The 16,700-nt window shown below is 42.4% G+C and overlaps 1 protein-coding gene across 1 annotated transcript in view; it reads left to right on the top strand.

Annotated features, from left to right (window-relative positions):
* Window positions 1–456: 456 nt before the first annotated feature.
* Window positions 457–16,700, top strand: part of LOC147663683 (uncharacterized) — a 180,860-nt gene continuing 164,616 nt past the window's right edge. The window contains exons 1-2 of the mRNA XM_086950267.1: window positions 457–608; window positions 5,394–5,551. Coding sequence (XP_086806393.1) covers window positions 457–608; window positions 5,394–5,551 — 310 coding nt within the window. The remainder of the gene's footprint in view (window positions 609–5,393; window positions 5,552–16,700) is intronic.

Genomic DNA, 16,700 nt, shown 5'->3' with positions numbered 1-16,700 from the left:
TCTTATGTTGTTGATGTCTGTCTTTTCTGGTCACTAATTAAAGCGCTGGGACACTACTTTGGAGTAGCCGTGCGCTATAAAAGACCAACCTAACATCTAACATCTAACATCTAACATTTCAATGAGATTGAAAGACTAATGATAGAAACGGAAGGAGGAAGGGATGGTCTGTAATGACTATGTTGCATTTTGTAAGCTAGTCACTTTATCGCTGTCTTTGCTTGAGTCGAAGGCTTTGATAATGATGGGACAGGAAGGTGTAAAGGCCAAACACTACACACCTCACTTACTCTGGACTCGCGACTGTGCCTCCTGAATGTCTGGGGGCCGACCGACCTCACCTTTTATGCAAAAACATGGACTACAGTGGGGTTGGTGACGGCGAAACGGGATATAGCACAGAAATGGGGGTCGGCTGATCTCACCACACTGGCTCAGTGGATCCGCAACCTGGACATGCTCATGCTGACTGAAAGGGCGGTGTATAAACTGAGGAATAACCCGCGTAAATGGAACGGGGTCTGGCAGCCCTGGAACTCCTACAGGGGGGACATATGTGAGCCACTGGATGAGGACGATCTTGAGGGATCTGAGAGCGAGGAAGACCAGTGAATGGGTATGAGGATGCTTGTTGGGCGGTATACACGGGAGCGGGCGGGAATTGCATTTGGAGGTTGGTGTGGGGGGGTTGGAATGGGGCGGGAGGCATAGGAACGTCTGATTGGTCCCTCTATAGATAGACTGTGATGCGAGATACTGAAGACACTACTTCATTCACATGCCAAGCTATGTGTGCACTGTTATTGGTTTAAGTTTCCTAATTGCAAAAATCAAACTAGACAAAAAAACACAAAATGCAAACTGTAATTTGTACGATACATGTATATTCCTCTTCATCATGTCACCCGGATCGCCGGGTCCACAACATGACTTCGAGGTGCTGCTACACCTTCAGCCGTTTCTCATGTATTTTGTAATGTGAAAAGACACTAAGAATGTATATGGATATGTGACTGATGAAGTCAATGGTAATATCTCTGTTTTGCAACAAAAATAAAAATTAAAAAAAAAAAATAGTCTGCACTGTTTCTTTTGGGTGTAAAACACTTTTTTGTTTGTTTATTTGTTTATTACACCTGACCGTCCTCTTGTATTACCTCAGCACACCAAGCGAATGCCTTTGTTTTCTTAACACTACCTAATGGATAAAATTCAGGTAATTGACTTGTAGTACTATCTATCTAAGGAGGGGCGGTTCATTTACTGAAGCCAAACAACAGCTTGTGGATCCAACGAGTTCTCTCTAGAGAAGCCTCAGATTAACTCTTAAATAATAGTTACCACTGGGCTATGTGTATGGAGGCTTCTTTCGAGGTTAGCTGCCTAATTTGTCAGTCTGAACCTCCTCTATTTCTCTGCTTCATTCCTGACTCCTACCTCTTTAGTCTCCTACCACTAACTAATGTATTCTCTTCCCCACCGCATCACAATTCTTTTCATAACTTCACATGCGATCCCGCTCTGGCTGGTACAAGAAACGGTTTTATGTTGGAATCACGCATGCAATTGCCACACAGGTCTTAACAACACAGTCTGAACCACGAATGCGTCTTGACAACACATTCCTTTCCAACACATGTTGTTACAACGAATTGCCTTCGGGAAAGCGATGGACTTTGGAATAGTACAATTTACTATTCTAACTCCAGTCTGTGCAACATTAGGGAAAGTGTTCGACTTGGAGTCTAAAATGAGTCCAACAATGCTTTCCCGAAGACAGGTAGTTGTAACGACTTGCGTGGTAAAGGAATGCGTTGTAAAGATGCATTTGTGGTCTGGACCGCATTGCAAAGGCACAGCGTGGTTCGAGTCGCCTTGTAAAAGGCCCCAAGAAACATCGACCCCTACAGTACTCACACACATCTGCCATACAGACCATTTAAAAAGAAAGCTAATAATATCAGGAGACTTACAACTCCCAATCAGCGCACAAGCCAATGGCGCAGTGATGGCTGCACCAGCATTTCTCCTGCTATAAACACTTCTACTCCTATGCAGATACAATAATTGTTGCCCTGGGCTTTGCTTATAGAATTATAGATGGGTAACCATAACTAATACGGTTTATCACAGAGGAGTTCTGCGTGACATTAAATGGACCATGAGAGTGAAGCTCGAGCTGTCTAGGATGTTACTTTGAAACCTGAGGTGAAAAGCACCCCGTTATTCATTCATGATCTATGTATAATTTTATGGTTTGTATAACCCCCAAGTCATCTGCACCTTCTTCTAGCTGCTACACAGGGGCCGATGGTTAATGGGAAGCCATTCAGAACATGGCTTCTCTTCCCTGTCCCAAATATAATTAAAACTCCCCACCAGCCACCCAACCTACCACACTCTGTACCATCCTGTCCTTCTCCCCTCCTGACACTTTGCACTCCGCCCTCCCTCATAGCAGAGAGCCAGTGTGGCACTGAGAGGCTCTCAGAGAGGCCTGGGGGAGCAGCCTGGAATTCCTTTATGACACAGCAACTTTTGTTGTTGACTCCCTTCTCTGCTCAGTCTGACTGCATTTCTTTCCATTTAAATGTTTCAGTTATTCCATAAACTGTTCTCCACATATATACACTTGTGTGGCTTGAATGTCTATTCTATACAAAGCGTTCTACTGGTCCCTAATATAAGGTGGGCTGCATTAACGGTAGAAGTGTGAGTTGTACAAAAGTGCAGGTCTGCTTGCAGAGAAGCAGTGGTATGCGCATCTACAGCAGAGCCTCTGTCGATATGGACTTGTGCAGACCTGTTCGTTCTTGTGCATAGGAGTCCTGTAATGATTATTTATGGTAACCTATTACTAATCACCCTGGCAATAATCAGTGATTCTAACCGCTTAGTGCCACATCACTGATTCAGGACAAGAGCTCTCTGCAGCTAGTCAAGTGCCAACAAACTTGAGGAATTTATCATTAAGTCATCATTTCAAAGGCTCTAACTCCTAACTTCTTCCTCGAGTTACCAGTAGATGCAGCATGAATGGTTTTCTGGAAGCCTGTGCAGTAATCTTGTTTGTGATTTCCATGGAAGGATAGAGGCTTGGAGCATCAATACTGCAGCTTACGGCATTCGGCATTTTAGATGGGTAGGCAGGTTTCATAGCGCTGGCTTCATAACCACTCCGAGACAATATTCATTCACATATTGATTAACATTTTATAATTTCTGATTTGTATTTTTTCGACGAAATGTTATTGGGTTTTTAAGTTAGAAGAAACTCGGGCATTAACGACATGGTCTGGACAATCAGTAACTTTTTGTTCTCTCCCTTCTGACCCCCTAGCTGGATGAGACATCTAGACATAACCTTTCCAATAAAGGATTATTGTTGCATTAACTTGAGCATAGTAGTTGAAGGCATTGTATAGCTCAGCTAGATCAATCATTAACAAGTTGCAGGAATTTGAGTCATTTTGGACGAGTATATAAAACCTATGCCTGTCTTACAGTTTATTTCTCATCTTTATTTCCCAAGTCAAAAATTGTTTACACGGCCAACAGCGTCCAAAGTTTCCCAGGCCAGTCTTGCATGGTCGAATAACTGCAGATTTGCATCTCTGTCTGCACTTGTTTTCAAGATAAAATAGCTTAATTGTCTGAGCACCCTCTCGGCCTGCTGGTCGTAGGTCTGAACAGTATCTTGTCCGACTCTGCCTTTCATTGATTTGAGTACCATGGAAATGGGCATTAATAGCGCCTAGAAACAGTAATGGGTGTAGTGGGTGCATTATGTATTGTATTTTTAGATAGACCCACGTTATGCAACTTCATATCAGTATTTAAATGGTTAATCAAAAGTTAGCAATTGTAGGAGGATATGAAAATAGATGTTTAGACTCTGTTGGGGTTTACCTTATAAATATGAATTTCAGATTTGGATTTCACAACCTCTTCACGTGACGTGGACATTTTACAGCGCTTGGCCCATTGAGATCCGCAGCATAAAAAATGCACAAAACAAAACAGCGATCGCATGAGGAAATTGCTGGTGTGCAAATGTACAAGAACCCAGCCTTAATATGACAACAACTGTACTATATGGAAAAAAAATAATTGGGAAGAAATTGTGGTGTGGCAGTAAGATTTTATAAAATATTCAGCATTTTCAAGCATTGTGCCCTTGGAAATAGTTATATCGCAAGTAATCAATAAAATTGCAGTAGATATCTATTCATAACCTCAAAAATACGAATAAAATGTTGCAACATTAATGTCAACTTCTCTCTTGAACTTTTTGTTCAAACCATTTTTTTCTTCCTGTCCCTTTTTCACCTTACATTTTATCTTTCTCCAGCGATTTCTTTTTCTGTCTCTTTTTTTCTAGCAATATTTTCTTAATTTCTAACTTGTTCTGGAAATCTCTGAGCTAATATCCCAATTTTCCTATGTATGTCTCGCACTTGGAGGTTTAGCTCCTATATACCTTCCTCCTCAAAACCCTATCTTTCACAACTCCCTTTCAAATTAAGGTTTTCCACATTCATAATCATGTCAATTTCGTGAAGGGATTGTCTCTGCTGCCTCTTTGAAGTCTCAATTCCCACCGCTACATTTCACCCTAAGGTCGGCAGTATACTGTACCTCTACCTAGATTCTTCATAGAGGCCTATCATTTCCTTCTGTTTGTCTGCTTCCTTTAGGAGTTCTGGTGCATGGGTGTTTGTCTTTATAAAGAGTGACACATTGCTGTCCCCTTACCTAAAAATGAGGCCAGATTTGGTGCTAATGAAGCGTTCTGATTCTCTTACAACTGGTCCTTTAGACCGCTGGCTAATATTGCTTTGCTGTTGAACCAATCCATCTCCACTTCCACCTCTGCTGGCCTTGACTGTCTCTCTTTCTATGCACCTGCATCATCTTGGTGATTTACTTTCCACTGAAGGTCCCTTGGCCTCTCGGCCTGTCTTGTTCATCTCCTGGAAATCCTGCTTTCTCTCGGCTAGACTCTTCTTCGAACCTTTAGATAATTTTAGAGATCTCTTTTACCATGTAACTGCTTTTTCCCTGTGTTTCTTTGCAATGTATCATTCTAGGTCTTCTTTCGTACCTATGCCAGCCTTACTCAAGTTGCCCGCTCTTCTCTCTGCCTTCCTCACTTTTGGCGTTTTCACTGCCATTCCATTCTTTTTCCTCTAAAAGCCATTCTCGTTGAAGGTTCAGGTCGACCACCCTATGGATACCTTGTTTAGATCTCGATCTCTGCCCAATTGTGTTTTTGCGTTTCTTTATCCATTCGGTGGTCTTGTATTATAGAATTCTCCCTTCCCTAATGCTATTGTTAAGACTCCTGCATCAACATGATCATAAATTTAAATGATTGTGACGTTTCATTTCAGTAAACTTCAGAATGCAAAAAGAGACATAAAATGGCTCCACGGAGTGACGGGAGAATGGTTTGAGGAGATTCAGAGGAAGAAATTTCGGAATGACCCAGATGTGAGCAGCATTGTAAAGCAACCCCTTACATATCGGCTGAAGAAGACCAACAAAAATGGTGAGTCTGAAAAAGATTTGGAAACGGGTCTCTAACTTCACCTGGGTGGGTCTCCCCAAAAAATGAAATGTACAGAAAATGCCTCCATTTTACCTCCACACAGATGCCTCAAAACGGCAATTTGGGTGTCATGAGAAAGCACTGCAGTAAAAGGTTATTAGTTTCATGTTTAGACTTCTGTTTGAGTCCTCTCCATAATGTGTGATGCACAGGGATGGTGGCAGTATTTATATTGAGTGTTTGTCCTTTTTAAATCTTCTCTAGATGCAGCTTATCCTGTTGTTCTTCATTTACCGGATGCTCCGTTTTGTTAGGTGAATGTTCCAGTATTCAGAAATCCATGCTCTCTAGTTTTTGTATGTGTGATAAGGCAAATTAGACAACTGGTTATTCTGTTTTTGGAAATATTTGGCTTTTGCCTGTGTTTAAGAATGTTTAAGTCAGTGGGAGACCTCTGTAGCATGGCTATGTAAGATATAACCCTGTCCCTCAAACCAGTTTGTATTGTGGCCAAGTAAGTCTATTTGGCAGGGAGGCAGTGCCCAAGGGTGTGCCACTTTGGTGTGGTTGAGTATTTTACCACTATCACAAATTATTAAGTTACTCATTTAATTATACATTTTACCTTATTTAAATCTCAGTTGATGTGTTCTCCTGCCATCTCTATATAAATAAACATGTTGGTGCAGCAGCTCTTCCGGTATTAAAGTTCCAGGTGCATCTGCTGTCAGATTTCAGCTGTTCAGAATCTCTTATATTTGGTATGTGAAGTTCTCATTCTAGTATGAGCGCGGTACTTATTTGGTCCTATACTGTTTTGTTCAAATATTGCTATTAGATTAATTCTTAGGTTTTTCGTTTGTGTTGTAGTCTGTCTCCTATGGTAGTTCCTGTCTAACAGAAGTTAAATTGTATGCATATTATTTCGTACACAAATGAAGTAATTTGCTTAAGGTTATTTTCCAAATGGTAGAAACGAATTCATATGATTGTTTTTTTTAATCAAAATTGCCCATATCATGGTTTTACAAGTGGGTAAATGCCATTAATCTTGAAAATTGGTTATCTACTTGGCATGTAGGAGTGTCTAAGGGAGTGCCGACTTGGTGTGGTAGGAAGTTTTTTTCTCCACCTCAAATTGTTAAATTGGCAATTTTACTATACATTTTAGTTTACTAAAATCTCGGTCGATTGCTGTGTTTTCTGTCTAACGCACGTTAAATTGTATATATGTTATTTCATACTTGAATGAATTAATTTGCTTTCAATTAGTTTCCAAATGGTAGAAACTAATTCATTGTTTGTACTTTTTTTAACAAAATTTCCCTTCTCATAGGTTTTTTAGGTCGAGCCTTGACTACGCATGCGCTGTCTCTCAATCTGTTGTATACACTACTGGGCTGACAGAACGCCCACTGGCTTTTTATTGGTCACTATGATTGTCCATTTAAAAGGCTTGGCTGCGATTGGTCACTATCCCTTCTTCGTCCCCCCTTATCCTCCTTTGTTTCCTCCCAGCAGCAGCGCCTAACTTCGGCTATCCTCCGGTTTTTATCTTGATCCTTTTGTTTTCAGGGACTTTTTTTTAAATTGTTATTTATTTATTTATTTAAAGAGTTTTATATAGCACTGGCTAGAACATAAGGTTCCACATAGTTGAAAACTTACATCAGTTACAAGTTACCAAAGATACCAGTAAAAAAATTTAAGGAGCATAGAAGAAAAGGAAAATGGGGTGGGTAAGGGAGAGGGGGTAAGGGAAAAAGGTGTAGGGAATAGATACGACGGAGAGACGAAGGGAAAGTCTGCCCAAGGTCCGGCTGGGTAGGTGACGGCCGAGGGGGAATCCGCAGCCCATCTCCTCTTCAGCTATCAGGTAGCTCCACCGGGCATCAGTCAAATGGCTAGGTCTCAACAGAAACACATTAAAGGGATAGAAGGCAAGAAGAAGGGAAAGAGGGTAGGGAGAAGGGATAGGAGGGGGTACGACAGAGAAACAAAGGAACGTCTGCCCAATTTCCAGCTGGGTAGGTGACGGCCGAGGGGGATCCACAGCCCGTCTCCTCTTCAGCTAACGGGTAGCTCCATCGGGCATCAGTCAAATAGCAGGGTCTCCACAGTCGAGGGAAAGTTCAAAGTGAGCATGTCCTGGAGGGAGAGCAGGATCTAGGTCAGGTGAGGGATGTGGTTAAGATCAGGTAGATTACCAGATCTATTGTCCATGCGTGGTAGAGCATCATGGAGACCAACTGAGGCGGCCAACTTGAGGTCAGGCAGGGGGGTTGTGGCCTTGGTGTTAAGTCAGTCTTGAAGTACGTCGGGTACGTTAACAGGTCTTCCTTGGTCAGCGCCATACCAGATTCAACACTCTCCTGGTCGCCCACCTGTTTTTTCTCCGCCGGTGTGAAGTAGTTTGACACCTTGGTTACGGCTATTTTAGGTGGCTTAGATGCGATCACTGCCCACCACTAGGGGGTCCCGGGCAGGTCAGATCTCCAGGGGATCCCTCTCCGTGTTGTGGGGATCAGTTGCGCTTGTGGAGAGGTGACTCTGGTGTGTGCCTTGGTCCTTCTTGGAGTCTGCCTAGGTCCTTCTTGGAGCCTGAAATGGTGGGTCTTCTCGAGGTAGAACTTAGCAGTGGCTCATGTCGGCCAGTTTAGGGTCAGGCAAGGGCTGCGTGTGTTACCGTGTCTCACTGTACCTGGGCCTTCTTCAAATCCTTCTAAGACCTTTCAGGGTGCCTCAATAAAGCTCTACCTTTCCCCAGGCACTTTGGGGGTGTCTCCTGTGATATCTCCCGTGTGGGGGGTTCAGACTGCCATTTTGGGGTCAGGTGGGCTGAAATGAGCACTGTTCCTCTCACCCTGCAGCCGTTTTCTTAGTCCCCTCTCTCTCAGATGGCGAGGGATCAAGTTTGGTGAGACCCAGGGCGCTCCCAGCAGCCTACTCGCCCCCTCTGGACTCTGTCATTTGCCAGTAAGCCCTGGTGCATCTTAAGCATGCTCAGGAGGAGACGATCCTTCATGTCTCAGAACAGCCGCCATTGGTAAGTCCGGCAAGCCGGCACCGATACACAAAGCAAATCGACAGAAATGTTCGAAATACCTTGTCTTGTAGGGAACCGCCCGGTTCACTCCAGGGGGGTGATTGTGTTAAAATTGTTGGCCAGCGTCAGCCGTTCGAGCAGCCGCCGTTTTATACTTCTAAGCTCCAGTTTGCGTCGGAGAAGCAAACACTGTTTTCGCTCAAATTAAGTCAGCACAATCCACTGTGAAGGCATCCCCTTGAACAGTGTACCTTCCGAAACCGGAAACTGTAGCCGCGGTGTAATTAGCGGTCGTCTACACTCCGGGAATCCAGCATTTCGTTTCTATTCCGACGGAGAGACGGGATCAGGCCACTGAGTCACCGCCCCTCCGCCCCATCCCCATCATTAGTTAAATGCAATTAGTTACTTTGTAGATTACTTTTCTAACCACAGGACTGGATCCTAGATTCAGTCCCGGAACATGAGCTGTAAACAGTTAAGTAAAAGCGTTTCAGTTACAGAAGTGATTTTTAAGGAGTATTTTAAAAGTTGACACTTGGAAACTTTTTCGGATGAAATTCCCAATGTTATCCTATGGAAGGAAATTCACTGTGCAGGTAAAGTATGTTCACATTACTTTTGTAATCCAGTACTGGACTCCTAGGTTCAGAACGGGGACCTCTATCTAAAACAGGCAAGTAATTACGTTTTGGTAGTTGGTACGATTTTTAAAGAATATTTGCAGTTTGCAAAAATCGACAAAAGAAATTTCACAGAAAAACAGTCAATGGTTTCCTAAGGAAGAAAATTCAGGTTACTGGTAAGTATGGTTAAAATTACTTTTCAGCGTTTGTGCTGGGCTAAAAGGTGCAGCACTGAGGTCTCTCCTGATAACAGGTGTGTAAATCGGAATTCGTTGTCCGGCTGATTTTAGGTGAATATTTTAAAGTTCAAAAACTCCACACTTAGAAGAATTTCCAAGTGAAACCAGACAATGTTAGCCTATGGAAGAAAAGTGAGTTATCGGCTTTTAGGTAAGTACTTAAGTAGCAGAGTTAAGGTTCTGGGCATAGACTCTCCTACTTAGCTCCTGGGCTTTGGAACCTCCTTCCTCTCTCCATCAAATCCTCCCCTTCCCTTTTGAATTTCAGAAAATTGCTTAAAACTCACCTCTCCCCCCCCCTTAGCTAGAATTTCGCTACTCACGCTTCCACCTCACCCACTCTGTGTCTCAGCGCCAAGAAGCCTCGGCGTCAGTGTGCTTTACAAATTGCACCTAAGATAAGATAAGGTACGGTAAGATAAGACTCAGGGGTCTCCCAGGGTCAGGTAGGTACAGTTGGTACACCCTCAGTGGCACAGGGGCAGCCGGGTGCAGAGTTAGTTAGGCCCAATGTTATCCAATGAGAGGTAGGGGGCCTTCCTTTGTAGTGTTAGCAGTAAATGTTTTTAAAGGAATGCGCGCGCTGGGTATAAACTCAAGAAGGGGCCAAGAGGCCCAAGAGCTCACATTCCTGAGTGCAGAATGCAGCATCCTGATCGCAAATTCACAAGCTCATTACATGCTGCAGGATTGCCTGATAAACCTGTATGTATTTCCATTCAGGTGGAATCCTGGGAGCACGTAATGAGCTTGTGAATTGTTTGTGACCGGGAGGCTGCATTCCTCACTCTGTAACATGAGCTCTTGGGTCTCTCAGCAACGTTTCCCAGACACAGAGGCATGTTTGTGTGACAATGTAAACACAAACAAGCATCTGCAATGCAATAGGTCTTGCACTTACGCGAGTTTGAGCTTTTGGCGTTGTAAATGACAATGCCTTTTATCTATGTTTTGGTTTTCAAAGCATAAATAAAAGGTATTGTCATTTAGAATGCCAATAGCTTACACTCTTGCAAATGCGAGACCTATTGCATTCCAAATGCTTGTTGCCTGTGTACATGCCATTAAACTACATTAACATTTCTACAAGGTTTTCAGGGATCCATTTTCTCTTCGCCCCAACCCTTCCCACAATCTGTCATTGGGTGACATATCACTTTTTTACATTGCTGTTTTGGCGGTCATGCCCCAAGCCTCTACTTCCTCTTTGAATTGCATTTGTCACTCCTTCTTTCCTTATCCTTCCCCCTCTTGTTCCTTCCTATCTCCCCTCTATTTTCTTGGGCTCCGACTACTTCCCATTTTTTTGTGGGGGTCTCTTCTATGCCCTCTTAATTCCCTTCTTGCCCTACTTGCATTTCCCTTTGTCTCCTAAGCTCTTTTTTGATGGTTGAATACTAAAACTGTTAACTAGGATTCACCACGGGGCCCATTGTGTACACTTTATTGATTGTATAAATATTTATTCGACCAATTCTCTGGGTTTAGCTATTATTTTCGACCAAACATTTTCTGCCGTTTTCTGTAATACTGGCCATCTATGTAAGCCTGCTTGATTTCTGTCTGACTGCATGTATGTTGTATGCAATAGCATTCTTGTGCGCAAGTACGAATGACTGCTCGTGTACATGTGTGTCTGGTTGTTTGTTAGCCTATCCATGCACAAAGACTATCTCCCTCTCTTCAGCTCAGTATAGACGCTGTTTCCAGTCTTGCACTTGATGGGGCCGGGTTAAACGTTCTAGATTTACTCTGGAACCCCTGGTTGTTTGATCGTTGATTCCTGCTTAAAAATGGGGAGGAATATCTTGTCCAAGTTGATTTCACAATTCCAGTAACCCATGACTCAGAAGAATCACTGACTCCAGGTTCTAAGTTTAGTTCGTTTATTACAAAGCCAAAAACAATTGGACATAAAAAACTCCTCAAGATGAGGATGTACAAATACATCAGAACTAATACAAATCCAGGACGCAGAAGATCACAGCGACCACATCAAGAGTATTCTTCATTTGAGGGTTGTAAGTAAAAAGCATTAGTCTGTCCCTACACTACAGCTAACGTGACATCCCTACGTATTACTTCCCCAAGCAAGATCAGAAAAAGGTGTCAGCGCGTGAAGACTTACTAAGAAGTGAACTCACATTGAATGGGTCAAGTAGCATAAAGCTACAGATCTCGTTCTAAGATGTTCCTACTCTCTCCATCAGATCTCCTCTCCTAACTCCATTTCCAGAGCACTGTCACTAATCCCAACATCAAAATCCTAGTACACACCATCACATCACGCTATTGTCCCATCCAGCTAGACACCTCCTCGTAGGTAACTTTTCAGTCGGTTTTGATACTCCCAGCCTCTGGCTCGATTACCTTGATTCCCAGGCCTTGTTCAGTGAGAAATAACACTGTCCCACATTATTAGCACCACTTGTTCAAATGTACCTTCTCCTCCCTAAGCCTAACTCCTAAAACAAAAGCGTTATTCTAACTAACAAAGATGAATTTCTCCACCTGCAACAGAAACGTGAAACAGAAAATATTCTACATACACATGAACATTACGAGCACTTTGATGTAATCGAAGATAAAGGGTAATGGAAGCCATAAAGGTAGTTAAGGTATTTTAATAGAAGTACAGAGTAGAAGCTGGTGTTCCCATTGAAGGCTCAGGAGCAACTGGCAGTAAGAGAATACAAGAGCACTAAGTTGCATCGTGACATCAGCAAAGTTAGCATGTTCTGTTTAAAGGGAAATGCAAGCAGTAACAAAATAAGAGAATACAACATATCCTCCATCCTTCCAGTCAAAAGTAAAAGAAACAAACAAAAGAAAGAAGAAAAAAAAACAATAAACTACAAAGAACATATGCCCACACTTTCCATTCCCGAACTTAATGGCACACAAAATCTTGAAGATAACTGGGTTGCCTTCTGATCCTTTGAGGCTAAATACGGGTGTCACCACCAATGGTGTCTTCATTTTCATTCTTTCGCCCAGGAATTGAATGAGAGTGTAGACCATCGCAATTGTCACTTTTCGCTTTCTTGTAGAGAGCAACCCTCCTCAAATTCCAGTGTTCGCCGTTATAAAGCGTCACAAATTTGTCGTGGACTGACTTATTTTTGAATGGGCCTCTGAACTTGGTTAGACCCAAACCTACACGACCAGGTTTAACTTTTACCCAATCATTTGCTGCTAATCTTTTCTCATTCAACCTATCACAAACCTTAGATGTACCACCACCCAAATCCGCCAATCCAATGCACTCTTTCATCCAAGCTGGAACTAGTTTGGTACCAGCCAACCGTCCCCTCATCATGTCGAACGGAACTTTACCGGTAACACCGTTCACCGTTGTCCTATACGCCCAAACTAAGTCATTAACCATGTTTCTTACACACCCACCAGAACTCACAGCCATCTGGATGGCACCCTTCACCATTCTGTTAGCCCTCTCAACGATACCATTCCCCTGTGGATTGTACAGTGAGGTCCTGGTGTGAACAATACCACACGCATCCAGAAATTTCACCATATCCTCTAAATCCAATTGGGTTCCATTGTCAGTAATGAGTCTAACAGGGTAACCCTATTCCCTGAAAACTTCAGACAACAAGTTGATTGTGGATTTTGTCGTTATCTCTTTTGTAAATTTCACCACCAACCACTTTGAAGTTACATCAATCAAAACAAACCCTAATCTCATGTCCTGACTCAAAGAGTAAAAAGGACCAATAAAGTCAAGGCAAACAGTATGCCAGGCCAAATTCGGATTATCAATTTTCCCAACATCGCCCTGACATCCAACTCTCAATCTCTTCTCACTCTCGAAGCACTCTGCGCACTTCTCAACCCACTCAGAGACCTGCTGGTTTATACCTGGCCACCAGAAGAACTCTCTAATTCTCCTCTTCATAAGAGATTGCCCAAGGTGTCCCTTGTGTGCCAACTTAAACAAGACAAACCTTAATTCCTGAGGCGGAATGAATTTGTCATCCTTCATGATAACATTTACCTCAACGTCTAAAATTGATAAATCCTCTAAAATCTCCACATAAGGACGTACACCTAAAGGTAGGGTACTCTCTCTCCTAGAACCTTTCACACTCAATTCACTCACACACCTCAACACCTCATCATTGGCCATACAAGAGTTTCATTTGCTCTTGTTGATAGCACCAGTGCAAATATCCACCAATTCATCTATAGCTGCTACAGATCCTTCCGATTGCATAGCTTCAACACCCAATTTGTCTACAACCTCCCAATGTAAGGGAAGCCTAGACAAGCCATCCGCCTGAGAATTCTTCCACCCAGGAATATATTCCACCCTATACAAGAACTCTTGAAGTCTAGCAGCTAATTTAGCTAACCTCGCTGACCCTTTTCCTGCACCACCCGGAGACAGCAATTTGAGCAACGGTTTATGGTCTGTCAACATCCTAAACTCAAATCCCCACAAGTACATTCTGAAGTACTCACAGCCCCAAGCGGCTGCCAACGCCTCGCGTTCAATAATAGAATAATTCCTTTCTGAACTGGTAAGTGTCCTTGACGCAAAAGCTACTGTCTTCAAACCTGAATCATGTTCCTGCGCTAACACTGCACCAATACCAACAGCGCTGGCATCAACAGTCAACACCGACTTCAGCTTAGTATCAAATGGGGTTAAGATTTTAGCCTCACATATCTCCTTCTTGATGTTAACAAAACACTCATCCTGCTCATTACCCACACAAACTTGCACCCCTTCCTTAGTAACAACTTAATCTTCTCTGTCCTTGCTGCAAAATTCTCCACAAACTTCGCATAGTATTCAATAAGACCAAGGAATGATCTTATTTGATCTTTGTCACAGGGTGCAGGTGCCTTCCTTATTGACTCTAAAAGATCCCTCTTGGGCCTCACACCACTTGAAGAGAGTGTGTAGCCCAAATACTCTACTTCCTCTACCGCAAATTTGCACTTCTATTTCCTTAAGGTTAATCCTGACTGCTCCATCCTATTCAGAACCTCCTTCAAAATCAGATTGTGCTGCTCAATCGTCTCTCCAAACAAAAGAACGTCATCCTGAAAGTACACAACGTTACTTATCCCCTTCAAAACTGATCCCATCATCCTCTGAAAAACCCCTGCCGCAGACGCGAGACCAAAGGGCATATGGGTAAACTGGTAAACCCCTTCAGTAGTGATAAATGCAGTCAACGCCTTAGAATCCTTGTGCAACTTTATTTGATGGTACGCACTTCGTAAATCCAGTTTAAAAAAAAAACCTACCCCCATTTAATGACAAAATTAATTTGTTGATATTTAGTAGTGGAAAATTATCCACAACAATATTCTGATTAAGTGTGCGAAGATCCACACAGAATCTAAATTTGCCATCCGATTTGGTTGTGATCACAACTGGCGAAACCCAAGGTGAAATTTCTATCTGTTCAATAACACCGTGCTCAAGCATGTCATCTAGCATCTTCCTCACTTCTTGTCTTGCTATAAATGGCACTTTCCTCACTTTGTGCTGCATCGGAACTGCATCCTCTCTAAGTACAATCTTATGTACGTACCCTTTCAATTCACCAATACGTTCAGCAAACAAGTCGGGCATGCCTTCAACTATCATTTCAGCAGTCATCTCAGCTACAACCATCACCTGCTGTGTTGCTCTAGGATCAATGACAATGTGAAGGTCATACTGGTGACCCCAGCCCAATATTGCTGGTCCAGAACTAGCACGTACACTTTCCCATTAACAGATCGTCCCTGAAACCTAATCTCAGCTTCCATGTACCCCAACAAATCAATACACTCTCCTTGGTATCCACAAGGATTGATGTCCTTAGGTAACAAAACAGTTCCCTCCCAATTCTCCTTGAATAAGGATTCTGGAACTATTGCCCAAAATGAACCTGGGTCAACCATCAGTTCAACAACTTTATTATTGATGTTGAAGTTAGCTTTAGGCCTATTTTTCCTTCCAGTTTCCATTGGTTGCGCATTCACCTCATCTAAACATAATATTTTATCCGCACCTTCCACATTGTCTTGCACACTCATCCCACGCTTCACTTCAACTATCGCTACCTTGTCACTATGTGACGTTTTGCACATCCTCGAGAAGTGACCCCTCTTTCCACACTTCCTACATTCTTTATCGATAGCATAGCAACGCTTATAATCTGCACTGTGATAGGTGCTGCCTCACCTGCTACACATCCTCACTTGATATCTCCCTTTCTCCCCACTGTTGTATCCTCCTGATTTTCTTTTTTCAATTTTGTCATTTGCTATAAATCCCTTTTTGTTCATTACAGCAACTTCACTTTGTGCAACAGACGAGACTGACCCACCCCCACTCTCTCTCGCAGTCTCTTTATTCTCCATTTCTTTCATACACGCAGTAGATTCCTTAACAACCTTGGCTATGTCTATTGCTGCTTGCAGAGTGGGATTTTTTGCCGCCCAAAGTTTTTCCTGCATTTTCTTGTTTTTACATTGAACGATCATTTGATCTCTTATCATCTCGTCCCTCATCTCTCCAAAATTGCACTTTAAAGAAAGTTCTCGTAATCTAGTCACAAATTGGTCAACAGACTCCTCAGCTCTCTGCGGTTGAGTATAAAACTTATGTCTCGCCATGACAATATTCACCTCTTTTGAATATTGTTTCTTCATTCTTGCTTTACCCTCCGTATAAACATTGTTAATTGCTCTACCATCTTCGCTCAAACCCACCGGTAAGTATTTGAAAGCATGCTGTCCTTCTTTTCCAAGAACACTTAAAAGTAATGCTTTTTTTCTTGTAGCGCTAAATAAAGTTTTTACCATCAAGAGCTTCTATGTAGTTTTCGAAAATATCAATCCATTCATCCCACTCTATGGGTGGTTCTCCGCTTTGTTGTAGGAACATAGGAGGTGCAATTACACTTGGATTCTCCATAGTGTTTCCGATCAATATTTCACACAAGAGCACCTTCAAGTATTTTCAATAAAGTTCTCAAACTCTCAATATAAATGTATTCCACAGTGAGCTTCCACAAAAGTAAAAATGTGTTTCATTCACTTCAAATGTAGTTTATTTTGTGAAACGCGGCACACCAGAGCACTTTCAAGTATATTCAATAAAGTTCTCAAACTCTCAATATAAATGTATTCCACAGTGAGCTTTCACAAAAGTAAAAAATGTATTTCATTCACTTCAAGTGTAGTTTATTCTGAGAAACGCAGTGAACTATTTT

The sequence above is a fragment of the Lissotriton vulgaris genome, unplaced genomic scaffold (genome assembly GCF_964263255.1).
Source record: "Lissotriton vulgaris unplaced genomic scaffold, aLisVul1.2 SCAFFOLD_1615, whole genome shotgun sequence".
Taxonomy (NCBI): domain Eukaryota; kingdom Metazoa; phylum Chordata; class Amphibia; order Caudata; family Salamandridae; genus Lissotriton; species Lissotriton vulgaris.
This window is presented reverse-complemented; position numbering and strand designations above follow the sequence as displayed.